Below are 15742 nucleotides of genomic sequence, written 5' to 3'. Positions count from 1 at the left end.
GCTTGGAAACCAAGAAGGTCATGCTATGTATGGCCTTGCCCTGCTTTGGGGCTGGGAGTCCCACAGGCTGCTCAGAGAGAAAATGAGCTCAGCCATAGGCAGCAGCATAAGGTGAAGCTCACAACATACACGCTACCAGGGTGTCCTGAGCTGGGATCCTACCAAAGTTAAGAGAATTACAAGTCATGAAGTTTGTTGGACTTCATGCTCGTTTGTACACCAGTGAAAAAACATGTCTAATCATGTAATATGACAAATATATTTTTACCAGGCCTACATGGCATACAGTAGCCCGTGGTGGACTAAGGAGGGGACAGAAGCCCAACAGTCATTCTGGACCCAGCAAACCCGCACTGAGCAGCACTGCCTGCTCACAGTTCATACAGCCGCTGTGACCTGGCGCCTGAAAGAAACCTTGTTTTACAGCATATTTATTGACTATATCATCTTTCCCTTCTTCTATTTCCAGCCATGATTTGGGAGACTCTTCAAAACTACATAAAAATACGTATCTAATGGACAGCGCTTGAGCATTACTAACGACTGTAGGTAAATGTTTGACTCTCTAAGACTATACTTGAGATGAGCAGCTTCCTTGCCATTGTGTTTGGTACCCCTTCTCTTTCTTCGTATTTAGGATACAGTTTTAACTGTTGTCATCATTTCAGGACAAGTAGGTCCTTTGGGACAGTATCTTGGGCTTGTACTATTTTCCTCACATTCAAATTAAAACTTCCACCCCAGCACAAAAATCCAGAATATATTACACTTATATAGCATTGTTGTGAAAGTATGACGGGTATGACAGCTTTTAGATTTTGCAGAGCCCCACTAGGATTGATTCAGTGCTTCAGGATAGCCATTTTTTATTTTCTCCAGCCATATTTGAAGAGGTAATACCCAAATTCTTAAAAATGCTTCTCTCAGCACCCAAGCAACACATATTCACTTCCAACATCCTTCTGGTTTCTTCTTTCTGAAGGGTGAATTTCTTGGTTATGTGTTTTAAAGTAAGATTCACAATGTTGCCCTGAGCAATGTTTGGAGAAACATTTGACAGTGCAGATTCTAAAGAACAGATTTTTAACGAAGAGGAGATGAGTGGGGGAATTGGTTGGGGGGGGTTGTTTTTGTTGTTGTTTTTAGCATGTTTTTATCTGGATAGAAGTGCCAGGAGTAAATGAAGGAGGGGAGTTAAATGTTTCCATAGGAAGATTTTTATTTAAATAGGTGGAATTACACAGAGCCATTTTGCTCTTTGAACTAATATAGATTATGCCAGCATGTGTCCTTCCCTTCCTCCTACCCCTTTTCTCTCCTCTGTCCCAACCATAAGAACAGTTGGGCAGTGTAAGGGTGCCGGCATAGCTCTGCCAACACATCTTTTCAGATGTGGATTCAGACCCTAACTCAGCCTGGACTGGAGCCACAGAGCATACAAAATTCTAAGTTATGAGACTTTCTTCTGGTTTTACAGCAGTCTAAAGAAGCATTTTTTAAGGGCAGAAAATGTTAAAACATCTATATCTATAGCTGTTCTTGGGATTAACAATTGACTCAAGTTGTTAAAAGTCAATTTTCTGCAGCTCTGTTTGCCTTTGGTTGCCATTTGGATTTTTCTTTATTCACTGCTCGAGCTTCCATAGGCCTTTTAAAACTGAAATGCAGCTTTCTAAAATGTGAGGAGGTCGCTCGTTAATGGAACAAATTCAATACTGCAACGAACCACAAACACTGATTTGATATAGAATCGATATCTCCTTTTAAAAACACTAAATCCTCTGTTTGTTTTTGTTTAATCTTAGTGAAAATGACATTAGCAGTGTGAAAACTACAGCGCAGAAACAAAATGCCCCATCTTCGAAAGCAGCTTGTTTCTTCCCCGCGTTACAGAATTTAAACTGGGAAAAAGGAACGAGAAAACGGAGCGAATGAGAAATGCAAAACTCGGGGGAGAAACATCGACCCCCCCCCCGCCCCAAGTCAGGGCAGGGTTCACCGCCGCAACCCGGCGGCGCTCTGGGGCGCGGGAGACGCAGCTGCGGGCTGCGAGGGGGCGACCCGCCGCCTGCCCGGCCGGGCCGGGCCGGGCCGAGCCAAGCCGGGCCGAGCCGAGCCGAACCGCGTGACCCTCGCCGCCTGCCGGGCCGAGCCGAGCCCAGCCGAGCCGGGCTGGGCCGGGCGACCCCCGCCGCCTGCCGGCCCCGGCCCCCCTCCCCGAGCCGCTGCTTGTCCCAGGAGCGTCCCCGGCACGGCAGCTTCCCCGGGTGTTAGCTGCCTCCCGGGTGCCTTTCGCCGGGGGGGCACTTCTGCTCCCTCTGCTCACCCCGGCCCCCGGGCTCTGCCCCTGCAGCGGGGAGCCGGAGCCCCTCTGGGGTCTCGGCAGCAGCCTCGGCCTCCCAGCCGTGCTGTGCACGGCCCCGCACGGCGAGCCGGCCCGAGGCTGCGCCGGACCCTGCGCCCCGGGCCGGCAGGACCCGTCCGCGGAGACCTTGGCCCCTCCTCGGCGTCCCCTGCGCTCGCCGGACCCTGGCCGAGCCGCCGCCGCGGCGCCGTTTGTCTCTGCTTCCCCATCCCGTGCCCCTTGAGCTCACTGACCGACCGAGACGTTGTCGCCCGCTGGGTCGCGACCGGCCTCGCTTCTCTTCCCGGCCGAGGAGAGGCAGGGAAGGCGGCGGTGGGGGGCACGGAGGTGCCGGTGCTCGCTCCGCGCCGCTCCGCGGACCCCTCCGACCCGGCGGCAGGAGCCGGAGGCCGCGGCCGCTCCTGCGCGTCCTTTCCGAGCAAGGAGGGAGCGTCTGCCCGGGGAGAAAGGCGGCTCTCACCGCCCGGTGCAAGCCAAAGGGATTTTCTCCCCGAAGTTTTCCCCCATCCCGCCCGAGCTGGGAGGCAGACGCGGTCCCGCGGGGCCGGCCTCTGCGCCCACGGACGGGGCGGTCCTGCGGGACGAGCAGCTCAGCGAGCGGCTTCCCAGTCGGAGACCTGAGGCTCTCGCTCCGAAATTCTCCAACCGTGGAAGGAAAACGATAAATGAACCTGCTGGCCCTGCCCCGGGCGTGCTGGCAGGCGGAGCAGCCTCCCTCGCCTCTCCCAGCTCTGGCCCCTCTCTGAAGCAGAAACTGGGCAGGCAGCAGAGGGGCTGTGAGAGGGGTAGGGGGGGCACGGGAGCTGCACCCCCCATGCCGCACCGACCGGTGGGGTCCGTGAAGGCCCAGCCCCGAGGTCCGGCTCTTTCGCCGGCTCTCGGCGGGGCCGAGCGGCCCGGGACATGCAGCCAGGCCCTCGGGGGCTGGGGGAAGCGGGGCGCAAGGAGAGACCCTGCGGGGCCTGCACAGGCGGCCGCTCACACTGGCCCAGCTAGGATCGCTGTTGCGGGGGAGCTTGCAGAAAAGGGAAGACGTGCAGAAACGCGCCTGCCAGAGCCCGCGGGAGCGGACAGAGGCGGCGAGGGGAGCCCACCCCCACGGCGCTGCGCGGGGGTCCCGGCCGCGGCGGGCCGGCCCGCGCCCCGCTCCCCGCTCCCCGCTCCCCGCTCCGCCTGGCCGAGCGGGCGCTGCTCAGCGCCTCTCTAAGTCACAAGGTACTCGAGTACTAAGAAGTTGCTACTCCTTAATCATTGCAGACGCACTCTTCTGACACTTTGGCACTCAAAGAACATCTAGGACACGCCTGGTTAGGAGTGATCAAAGAGAAGATAAGATCAAAGATCACTTTAATTGCGAAAATGAGGTCAAATAAGATTCTCAGAAAATCAGCTATTTATCTGAGGCTGTTAAAAGCACTATTGTCGTTTAATGTAAGCGGTTTAAGTTCAGAAATGACTGGACACTTACATTCACGTGACGCACAGAGTTAACATTCCCTTTTACCTATAGGTAATACAGATTACACCGAACTAAACAGGGAAAAAATATATTTGGTCAAGCATCCGTGTTCAGGCGACCCGCCGCACAGGCCGGGAGCGGCCACCCCGAGCCGCCGCACGGCGCGGCGCAACCCGGCGCGGCCCCCGCGGGCTCCCAGCGCGGCCGCGGCCGGCGGCAGGCGCGGCGCGCAGCGGGCAAGGCGGCGGGGGGCCGGCTGCTGCAAGCCCTGCTGCCTTGCCGCCCCCATGCAGAGCGAAGCGGTGAAAGGGGAGCACCCCGGGATTTTGTGGGGCGAAGCAAGTGGGGACTGCCGGCAGAGAGGGGCGCTCGCCGGGTGAGGCTGGCTGAGGGGCCGCGGGGACCGGTCCGGCCAGGGCTAGCCCCGCTGGGCGCTCCTGCCCTTGGCATTGCCGTGGCACTGGAGAGCCCCCCCCTTCCTCCCCTTGCCAGCCGCGGCCGGGCCCTGCCGCCGCCGGCAGCCGCCGCGCTCAGCCCCTCCCCGCTGCCGCTGCGCGCACATGGCAATGTTTTGGTTCACTGGTCTGCTGGGTTTTTTTTTTTTCCCAGCAAAATGTACCGCAGCTGGCTGCCTCCGAAACAGCCGCAACGTCTCCGGAGAAACTTTCGAGCGTCTTCCAAAAAAAAAAAAAAAAAAGCCCTGCGTCGCTACTTTGCAGGCTGCCCAAACTCCCTGCACCGCGGCGACACAGCGCCAAGCGCTTCCTTGGGGGGAAACACTCAGGCAAAGGCTTCAGACAAAGCCAACTATTTGTAATTACGCGTGCCGGAATTACTTCGGGTTTATCCTCGTCCCCCTCCCCACGATGTAAACAGGGAAGCCCGATGTAGCGGGAGGTCCTAACACCACACGCGAGCTCTTGCACACGCGTTACGCAGCCGGCAATGCTGCTGGAAGTACCTTGCAAGGTCGCAAAACACGGTCGCTTCTCCCCAGAGTAAATCCACTTGCCAGCTTCAGAGCCCGGGCGGCGCCGAGCCCAGAGCCGCTTCCTCCACTCCGAGAGTCGCCTTCAGCCTTCGTTCCTACTCGGCCAGACCTAGGTCGGGCTCGGAGCTCCCCGCCGTCTTCTCTTAAATCCGAGAACAAAAACCGACACGGCGGTTTTCTGCATAGGGTGGTTTATTTTTACCGATGCTACTCGGGCAGACAACGTGGTTTACAGCGACCACAAGCAAAGATCTGCAAACCCCAAGTCTACCCAAAATGACGGAGGGGAGCGAGGCAGCAGCGCCGGCGCCCGGGAGCAGACCCGGCGGGGCGAGGGCGGCCCCGGTCCCCGCCGAGCCGCGCCCTGCCCCGGGCCGGGCCGGGCCGGCGGGCGCAGCCGCTGGGGCTCGCCGGGAGGCGGCCGGGTGCCCCCCTGCCGGAGCGGGGGCCGGAGCACGGCAGCGCGGGGGGAAGAGGGGTAGGCGGATGGAGCGAGTGGTAGGACCCCCCCCCCCACCCGTCCCGTCCCGTCCCGGAGCGGCGGGCTTCACTGCCTGCAAAATTTGCACTTGATAATTTTCTTAAAAGCACTTTGGAAGTCTTTGTTGAAATAGGCATAGATGATGGGGTTGAGGAGGGAGTTGGAGTAGCCCAGCCAGTTGATGACTGCCGCCAGCCACTCGGGCATGTAGCACTTACTGTCACAAAAGGGCAGGACCAGCGCCACGATGAAGAAGGGCAGCCAGCAGAGGATGAAGGTGCCCATAATGATGCCCAGGGTCTTGACAGTCTTCCTCTCCCGGGACAGAGCCATCCTCCGCTTGGCCTCCGTGTTCTTCTCGTTGCGCCTCTCGAAGGAGGGCGCCGGCGGGGAGCCGCCCGCCTCGCTGGGCAGCGGCAGGTGAGTCTTGCAGGAGCTGTTGCAGTGCCGCACCTCGATGATCTCCAGCGCGGCCCCGTCCTCGCCCCGCCGCACCGCGCCGTTGACACAGGCGCCGGGCTTGGGCTCCGCAGTCCGCCGCCAGCCCCGGCCGGGCTCCCCGTTGCTTTTCCGCTGCAGGGCGGCCGGGGAGAGGGTGAGGCAGGTGTCGGCGATTTTCTTCTTCTCCGCTTTCTTGACCGTCTTGCGGATCCTGAAGCGGGCCGCCCTGAAGATGCGGCCGTAGAGCACCAGCATGAGGAGGAGCGGGATGTAGAAGGCGCCGAAGGTGGAGTAGATGGTGTACCCGTGGTCCTTGCTGATGGTGCAGGCGTCGGGGTCCGAGCGGTCCTCGGGCGTCCTCCAGCCCAGCATGGGCGGGATGGATATCAAGAAGCCGATGAGCCAGGTCAGGCTGATGAGCACGGCGGCCCGCCGCGGAGTCCGCTTGTTGACATAGTCGATGGGGTCCGTGATGGCCCAGTACCTGTCCAGGGCGATGGCGCACAGGTGCAGGATGGAGGAGGTGCAGCACAGCACGTCCAGGGAGATGAAGATGTCGCAGGTGACCTGCCCCAGCGTCCACTTGTTCAGCACCTGGTAGAGGGCCGCCATGGGCAGCACCAGCACGGACACCATGAGGTCGGTGACGGCCAGCGAGCCGATGAGATAGTTGGCCACGTTTTGCAGGGAGCGCTCCAGGGCGATGGCCGCGATCACGCAGGCGTTGCCGCTCACGGCGCACAGGATGAGCGTGCCCAGGAGCAGGGAGGTGAGCAGCTGGTAGCCCAGGGTCACCTCGGCCAGGCCGGGGCCGCCGGCCCCCTCGGGGGAGCGCTCTGGGGAGGTAGTGTTGTTGGACACATCCATGCCGGGCGGGGGGGCCGCTTCAGGAGACGGGCATGGGCAGCGGCGCCGGTCACTTGTGCGCTCTCCTGGCAGGAGGCATCGCCGCCCCGTGCGCTTTGGCCACGCCGGGCCCCCCCGCCGCCCCTCCCTCCCCTATATAGCGCGGCGGGAGGCGGCCGAGGCGCGCAGGACGGCGGCTGGCGGAGCCGCCCCGCGCCCGCCCATCCCGGCTGCCGCGGCCCAGCGCGCAGCCCCGGGGGGGCCTCCCGCCCGCCCCGGCTCGCCGCGCCGCCGCCGCCGCGCTCCGCTCCGCGCCGCGCTCCGCTCCTTCCTGCGCTGCCTCTGCGCTCTCCCCTCGCCGCCTCCCGCCCTCCTCCTTCCCCTCCCCTTCCGCCCCCTCCATCCCGCCCCTCCGCGGGGGGGGTGTCTCGCGGGGTCGCCGCTGGCGCGCGGGGGCAGCGCGGAGCCTCCGCCGCCCCCGGGCCACCGGCACCGGCGGCTTGGGGCTCCCCCGAGGGGACGGCGCCGGCGATGTGCGGCGGGCGAGGCGGGGGGGCTCGCTGTGGCCGGACGAGGCCGGTGGGGGGGCGCGCAGCGCTGCCCGCGGGCTGCCGCGGAGGGCAGCGCGGCGCTCCGCGCCGGGGCGCGCAGCGCCACCTGCAGGCGGGGGGCAGGGGCGGCGGCGGCGGGTCGCGTAGGTGCCGCGGGCGGGACACGCCGTGCCGGGCGGGCTCCCACGCCGGCGTTCCCCCCATGCGAGCCCCACTCGTGATCATTCACGCCGCTGCGCTGCTCCCCGCAGAAACACGGCGCTGTGGGGCGGCCAGGCCGGAAATTGCAATGCAACACGCTACTGAAATCGCTGTCCTCCGAGGACAACCAAAACGAAAAAGAAAGGAAAAAATTGCGTTATAGTTCCTCCCCAAAGGAGGGGGACAAGCTGAGTCTGAAAGCGACTGAAATGAGAAAAATATCTCTGGGAACAATCTTGAATAAAGAGCGTCAGACTGACACATCATAAGTCAATCAGTTAATACCCAGTAAATAGCCCAAACAATCGTAAACCTGGGAAACATCCTCTGTCACTTAAAGAAACAAAAAGTGTTGTGATTGACAGGCTTAACTTCAGCTGTCCGTGGAAGCTAAAAGAAACCCTATGACTTATGCGGCAGGCTTTCTGCTTACTGTCTTGCGGCTCAGTATTTTTAATGATGTGAGAGCACCCTTCACTCTAGTTTGCGCTTGTGCCATGCAAACTCAGAAAACGCAGAAAGCCAAGTAAGTAATTGCTTAACTGCACGATTCTGCCAGACTTGAACGTAATCAAACTGGCGATGAGGACCAAAGAGGCAGCCTTTGCGCACACAGTCCGGTTTCTTCATCTTCTCTGCCAGCACTTAACAATACGTCTGCGTTCCTAACTTCACAACAGTCGGGTAGATTTCGGTCAGTTCCTCTTCACGAGAAGACCTGGCCACATTTGTCCGCCTCCAGGCTTACAGCCTCTGCTGTTTTGAATGGTCAAGGCGCAGAGATCGGCTGGATAAGCCAAGCTGCGCCCTGCCTATCCGTGTTAGCTGGCCGCACTCAGATTTGCGCGCTCCTGAGCGGTGGCCGCAGAGGTGAGGTTCAGACCCCCGGCGACGCGCCGCAGCAATCGCTGGCCTCGTTCCTTCGCTACCGAAACCTGCTGCTTCCTTCGCTATGTCTCCTGAAACGCATAGCACGGCTGGCTTCTGAGCAACTGGCTATTCAAAGCCCCTTTCCCTTCAGGGAAATGAAAGTTTGTCCTGGCTGTTTCGGGACGGCTTAATGCAACGAGGAAAGTGCAAGGCGGGGAGGCAGGAAGCCACAGGGGGACTGCCCTGCGGGGTCCTGCGGGTCCTGCGCCGTAGCCTCAGCCTGGCAGTGCTTCAGGGCCACAGGGGATGCGGGTTTGGGAAGTCCACGAAAAGCTCTTGCAGAAACTGGCTTCAGAGGTGTTTTGCACTGACAAGGCCAAGCGAAGTCAACCGCAGCCGCTTTTTGTGCCAAGAACAACCAACAGGGCCCTTTTCCGCTTGAAGTCTTTTACATCGGCTGTACTTTTTGGATTTTTTTCCCAGCCACTGAAAGTCATTTCACTCTGAATTAAATTGAGAGACAATTTAGGCAACCATGAAGGAAGGGGAGGCAGTCGGAGCTGCAAGATGTAGACAAAGGGAAAACTCACTCTTTTGATGTGATAGTATCTTTAATCCCACTAAGCATTCAAACAGCAAAATGCTGTTTAAACTTTTAAACAACTAAATGAGGTGCTAATGTGTTCAGATAACCTAGGTGAAGCAACTAGGGAACTCCTTCAAGAAAAGCCATAGTCTCATACAATCCAAGCTGACTTGAGAGCAAATGAAACCCTAACACCACCCAACTTTAAAAAGTCCAGTTAAAACATTAGTTAATGTTATTCAGCTATGACACAGCTGCAGCAAACAAGAGGTTCTTCAATAAGAAGAAGGTTCTTCAATAAGAAAAAGCATTAACAATCATAGTAGAAGATGCTTTCCTTCAAAATTTCGTTTTACACACTTCAGAAATGGGGACAGCTACTTACTTTTGATGCTCACAGATTATGACTGTATTATCTATTTGCCAGAGTGAAACTGAAATGTTACAATTTGATTGCAGTGTTTTGTTCATGCGGTTGCATATTACACTTTGGTTTGAAAAGGAATTCAGGTTTAGGGTTTTCTTTCCCCTCATTCAGCAAGATAAAATACAGGGCTTGTGTTAAAAAAAGAAAATATATTCCACTAATAGTTTCAGTACGAATGGGCTTTACTAGGGAGCTAAGGAAATTAATGTTTGCAGTTCACTGAAACTGATCCAGTATGTGCAGTTTTCTGCGGGAGAGCTTCCAAACAGGTGGAAGAGAAGATTGCCAGGAGAGAACCTACCAAACTACAGCCTTCTTGAATTTTCTCATTAGGTATCTCGGAAACAGAGCCAACAGAAATTAGCGCTCCACTCTGTTCAAAAACCTTTTGAAGAACAGCTATAACTTCAAAATACAGAAAAGTGAATGGGAATTTCATGGCAGAGGGGACTCTGTCACTGAAGCCTCTCCCCTCCTGTAAACACACACATTTTACTATGACAGATCCACTTCAGAATACCTGCTTCACATATCCCACTTTTCATAAACCACAAAACATATTAACAATACTCTGCAACAAATTTAAGCTTTGCAGTGCAACAGGCCAAAATCTATGAGGGAAGAGAAAAGTTTAACAGCGTTGCTGGTGTTGTAGCCTCATAGCTCTCAGACGAATCTAGAGCAAAATGACTCCAAATTTGGCAATCTGTTTAGTCCTGATTTTATGGGCAAGAAGAACCAGCTGGGAACCTGAGTGGCTTCCAAAACCAGCAGCAGAATCATTCCCTGTGTCCTTTCTCTAGCTATGGCCAATTCCTGAAGCCCTAGAGGACACCCAATTTATGTATCAAGAGGTGAGCAATAGCCTCTTCAAGCCTACATTTAGTCTCCTTGGAATACAGTACAAATTCAGTGCAATAGCACAATAAACAAGCCAAAATTTCCAACTTCTGGAAAACACCACTGAGTGCTTTCTCACTATCTTTTCCCTAAATTTATCAAGTTCCATCTTAAAACATTTAAGGTTTATTTGTCCATTTTCAGGGGGCTATTTAACAACTTTTCTCCCGATTATAAATCTTTCAAAATCTAATGTAACTCCCTAGCTGGTCATGTACCACTCTCCTCTAATTTACACAGTTCTTTCTACATCCCTGGCCTTTACTTTCAATACAGCTGGTGCTAAGCAGATGCAAAAGTGAGCTCAGTCCAGCTAAGCCGCTCGGCTGTTTCTGTACCACATTCTCTAGAGCTCACCTTCTCTAGACATGGAGAGGGCTAGCTGGTTCTCCGTGTGGCCCTTTCTCATCCAGCTCAGAGCTGATTAGCTCTGACCCACAGGGCCATATACCTAAGCTCAGGCCTAGCAAGATTTGTTAGCTCTGGTGCCGGTCATGCCAAAGCAGTTGTGTTGCTTCCTGGCTTCCACAGGTCTTGGGAGCAGCACAGCCAGGCTCTCACGCTGCTGACTTGGTCAGGCCTCTGGTGGCTTTGCACTGAACTGAGTTAGGTTTCTACTTCATTGCTCTATTTATTTTGTTAGAACCCACTATATAATGTGAGCCACATAACCCAGAGGAACCTGAACGATGGAGGAATAACCACCGTCTCAGAATATTAGCAAGTTGGTCCATTATGTTCCCATGTTATTAACCACGTTTTCCACTACCTGAGATGTTCCAGTTGCCCTTATCGTCCCAGACAATGATGAGTTGACTGCAATTTCCACTCTCCTATTCTCCTTCCATTCATTTACCTTATCACTACTCTCATATTCATCATTTTTATTAAAACCAGACACAAAGTAGACACACAAGTATTTATGCGCCTTTCTTTGCCAAGAGCTTACAGTGGTACCTAAAATTATAGCATAACTCAGCATAACCCACCTCACAGTCTTAGAAGTAACACAATCTTTTTCTTCCAAAATTAATACATGCTGCATGTATCCAAATGGCATCACTGAAGTGAAGCTATTACTTGAGATGCCCTGCTACCCTTATGATGGGTCAGTCTTTATGCAAGTCTAGAGATTTAAGGTGAGTTTTAAATGAGGTTCACTATAATATTATTATTCCATGGGGAGAAAGATTTTCAAGAGTATATGTTCAAACAGAAGTTTTCATAAGTTTACAGAAACTTCCAAGAATTCTGACATTCTCGAAAAAACTTAAGTTTAGGCTAAATCTTCTGCCTTGTCCCTTCTGTACCCAGTGCAGCTGTGATAAGGAAAGACCTGCAATATTGTCTGTTAACCATTTGCATTTTTCTTGATATTTAAGCTGCTGAGCATGGATATGATTCCTGAGAAACTCTGGGAAATCTACTTAGTCAACTCTAATCATGCTGCAGAGAACAAAGCAATGTTCCTGCTACACACAGGTTTTTATCAGCACATCTCCTGTGTCAGAGACAAGGGAGAGCAATATACAGAGCTGGTGCGCTAAGAGCTGGTCTTTGTGAGGAAATATTTTGTAGCTGGTTAAGAATCACCTGTGTGGTGCAATGCAGTCCTGAGAATCCAGAATCTGGCTAAATGGTTTTTAAAAAGCTGTAGCCTGATATTTGTAATTGAATTAAAAATATCACCTCAAAAGTTATTTTTCCCCATTGAAGTTTGCAAAATAAATCATCATAATAACATCCACTATACAGTTCTAAAACTGCTGACTAACACCGAGCAGCTTCTTGGTTAAATCATGCTTTTTCTAGCAGCTAATTAAGATTATTCTTTCTGTTTGTTTAACATTCACATTCATCTTATAAAAAAAAAATACAACTAGCTGAAAGCATTTGCTGACAATACATACTAGATTCCAGTAATGCTGTAGATCTTAAGCAATTTTTCCAGGTATTAAAGAATATTTGCATGATTGTTTAAACAAGTATTGTTGATTCAGTCCAACTTTTGCAAGCATTTTTAAAACTTCCTACTTTTTTTTTTTACTGAATGTTTTTAATGGATACATTCGAGCCTTTTTGATTTGTCCCCCCCCCCGATATACTATAGAATAACTTCTAAATGAGAAGGAACTTTATACAGTGAGCAATTTTGAATGAATTTCAGCTTAAGGAGAATTATGCTCAGAATATTTTTATTGCAATAACCATTTTGAAGCTTACATATATAAGTTTTATCACTCTGAACAAGACAAAATAAGAGAGAAATTATTTTAGAATAACCACAAGTTAAGAAAAACCTCTTCTCATTGCCCTAGCTAAAGTTCTACAGGTCTCTACTTTAGATATTTGACTGAACTGAACCAGTTTATCATTATTTTCCAAAATAAAGTTAAGGTACTTGAATCTTTCAACTCAGTGTTATGATACATAAAAACTGATGACTTCCTCTATTCTTAATCATGTCAGAGCTTTCATACTACACTAGAGATCAAAAATAAATTATGTAGGATCACTGTCTCCTTAATTAATAAAGATACCAGTTCCAGTTTAAACATCATTGCTTATAAAGGACATAAACTCTACTGTTTGATGCAAACTGGAGTTCAATAGTATTGATTGGAGTTCAATAGTATATTCAGTATATTAGTATATTACTTCAAGCATATTTTTTTCAAAAAAAGATTTTATTATGAATTAACTTTAATCTTTTTACATTAAAATGAATATAACATTATTTTTAAAATACTATATGGAAAAGGCAGAGTTGATGTGTAGAAATTAAATTTTAGGAAGATCTGATCTTTGCAGACTAACTTTATTCTGTTAACTGAGAAACAATTTATTTTACCTATACAGAAACAAGTCATGCCTAATCACAGAGCCTTATTGACTCTGCTTTTAAAGAGTGACCTTGAAAAAGACCGTGAGGACACTGTGTTTCCTGATCTAGTAACCTCCTTTACCTATGGCATTAGCTGGCAGAGTACGAAACCACCAAGTCTTCTCAGGAACCTGAGACCCCATTCATGGAGGAAGATTTTTGTCTTTGCTGGAAGTAAACATGCTCTTGAGGAATTAATCGGCTGAAAAGCTTTTCTTTTTCTTTTTGAATTTGTTGTCTAGCAGAGGAAACTATACCATGCATAAGTGCTAGTGCTGAGGCAGATGGGAGTATACGACCAGGGACATGGTGGAAGGCAGGAGCGCCCCTCTAGCAGCAGCCCATACGAATACTGTCAGTTTACAGTAATTGTGGAACATAAGGGCAGATTCATTGCTGCTGCCCATTAACTTTTAAGTGGCCTGCTAACTAGCAGAGTTCAGGCTAAGCAAAGCATCTGAGATTCCTACGTCACAAAGGGAGTTCAGAGATCCTCCAAAAATTGATTCATGAGAGCTGGCACATTGAGCATGCAGCCTCCCAACCCTTTTCATTGCAAATTATAGGGAGAGGATTGTTGCTTAGCCTCTTCTGTGCAAAGTGGTTCAGACATCTACTTCTGTCAGCAGAGCTAGAAACCTCAGACAGGTGATATCTATTTTCTAGTAGTTAAAAGAATTATGGGTTCTTGGGCATAAGGTGATGGGAGGCACCACTACCATCTCCTCTTGCTTATGTTTTGTATGTGATTAGCTGGATTGGGCCACGGAGGCAAGAGAGCATCTACTCTATGAATCCAACTGGAGCTTAGGTGTGAGCTTGGTGCTGCCAGAAAATAATCAATTCTGTATATTCATGGCAGCAACAATGTAGGTTCCTCTTGAGTTGACCAGGGAAGTCCTGGGCATCTCCACAATGAGGATGAGCAGCAGTTCATACGAACTGAGGGCCACTGCCACTCACCTGATGGGACAGCTGGCTGATGGACTTTCAATCCATACACCAGCTGATTCTTAAAGGAAGCAGGCAAGGGAAACTACACAATGACAAACAGATACTGCAGTTTCCATGGTGCTGTGAAACACACACAGAATAACTTGCTATATATAACCTAAGAGGTGACTTTACTATCAAGGTAAGTCAAAGAGACTCGATGTCTACGACAGAGAAGCAAAGCTACATTTAAGTGAGATTGATCACGTTTTAAACATCACCACAGGAGAGTATGGTTTCTGGTGTTATTTCATGAGTCCTGGTGCTGTTCCTTGGTGACATTCGTTCAAGACCTTCTTTTCCAACGTTTTTTTCTTCTCTGCGCTCCTATTTTATTAATCACTCTTTATAAGCTCCCAGGTGTTAGGCAAAACTTCTGTACCATCAGGGGCTTCATCCCCTCTGCCATACAGTCAACATTTGCTTTCCAGTTGCAATGGTCTTCCAAATTCTCTCACTGCGGTTTATGTTATCGCTAAATCAGGTTCAAAGTAAGCAACACCTTTTCTGGCAAAATATCATCTGGTTATCAGTTCCTCCCATTTCATCTTTTCTAACCTAATGGGGTCACATTTTGGGGCCCTCAGTGCTATCTGAATGACAGTGCCTCCCATGGAGTCTGAAAGTACAGTTGCAATGTATAGTATTCTGCTAAAACTTACAGGAATCTCCATCTAGAAGCAGAGTTCTTGTGGATCTAAATTTTGTCCATGGGCACATAAATTGCACTAATTAACTTAGTTGTAAAGCTAGCCCTTATGACTTTTGTTAGATGCTGTCTCCAATTACCTTATACCCAAGAACTCAGCTTTAGAGCATTAGTATCTTTATTACTATAAAACAAAATCTGAGAACGAGGTGTTAATAAAGTTTGGACAAACCAGTCCCTTCATCTCCATTCTTTCCAATAATTTTATCTTCGTGACTGTTCATAGAAAAGAGTCACAATGTGTTTTATGTTAGTCATGAAAGGCTAGATAAGCATTCTTTTACCCGTACTCTGGTACAATATATAATTGCATTACTGCTAAGAAGCAGATGCAATTCATTTCTTCCTTTCCACTTGTCCAGAGGGGAGAGTAAACTGCCAGTTCTTACCTGTTTCTGTCCATCTACTCAAGAGGAAAAAGCAATATGGCAAAAATCTCTTTCCTCCTCTCTGTCTGAATCCTGGGAGCAAAGCTCTGTGAGGCATTCCCTCCCCTGTCCAACACTCTAGCCATGTGAACCAAGACATAACATAGTTTATTTACTACAAACTCAATTTATAAAAGTTATTTCTAGATCTTTCTAAAGAGAGTTCCATGGAAATTAACACTATAGTGTGTGTGTATATATATATGTATCTCATGCATCTGTTCACTTTGTATCAGTTCTCTTCTACATCATATCTGTTTTTTAGTAAATCACTATTGTGATATCATCCTTGAATTCAATTGCCCTATGCCTGTTTTCCATTTCTGTCTCCATGGGACTTTGGTAAGTGATTATGCTGGCTAAGACTTTTGAAAGGAAAAAGAGAGTAAATTGTTTTCTGCACAAATCCACAAATCTGTTTTTGTTTATCTTGATGTCAGAGTAACATTGTCATCTTAGGGATAAATTAACTTGTATCTGATTATTATAAGACAATGAGAGAGACTAGAGCTGAGGAAGAAGACATTTATGACTCTGTGTTGGCAATAATATGACTCAAGTTAATAATCTGTTTGGCTCTAAACCACATAACAGAGGATCACAGGAAAAA

The 15742-nt window shown here is 50.5% G+C and overlaps 1 protein-coding gene across 1 annotated transcript; it reads right to left on the bottom strand.

Annotated features, from left to right (window-relative positions):
• Positions 1–5297: 5297 nt before the first annotated feature.
• On the bottom strand, positions 5298–6744 carry LOC138064490 (5-hydroxytryptamine receptor 1A-like). The gene has a single exon (XM_068927336.1). It carries the CDS (start codon positions 6602–6604, stop codon positions 5363–5365), a length of 1242 nt encoding a protein of 413 aa, XP_068783437.1. The 5' UTR covers positions 6605–6744; the 3' UTR covers positions 5298–5362.
• Between the last annotated feature and the right edge of the window lie 8998 nt (positions 6745–15742).

The sequence above is a fragment of the Struthio camelus genome, chromosome Z, assembly GCF_040807025.1.
Source record: "Struthio camelus isolate bStrCam1 chromosome Z, bStrCam1.hap1, whole genome shotgun sequence".
NCBI lineage: Eukaryota > Metazoa > Chordata > Aves > Struthioniformes > Struthionidae > Struthio > Struthio camelus.
Note: the sequence above shows the minus strand (reverse complement) of the source record. Positions and strands in the feature narration are given on the sequence as shown.

Bases quoted from the DNA above. Each gene is read 5' to 3' on its own strand.
- LOC138064490 (XM_068927336.1), bottom strand. From the start codon at position 6,604: ATGGATGTGTCCAACAACACTACCTCCCCAGAGCGCTCCCCCGAGGGG.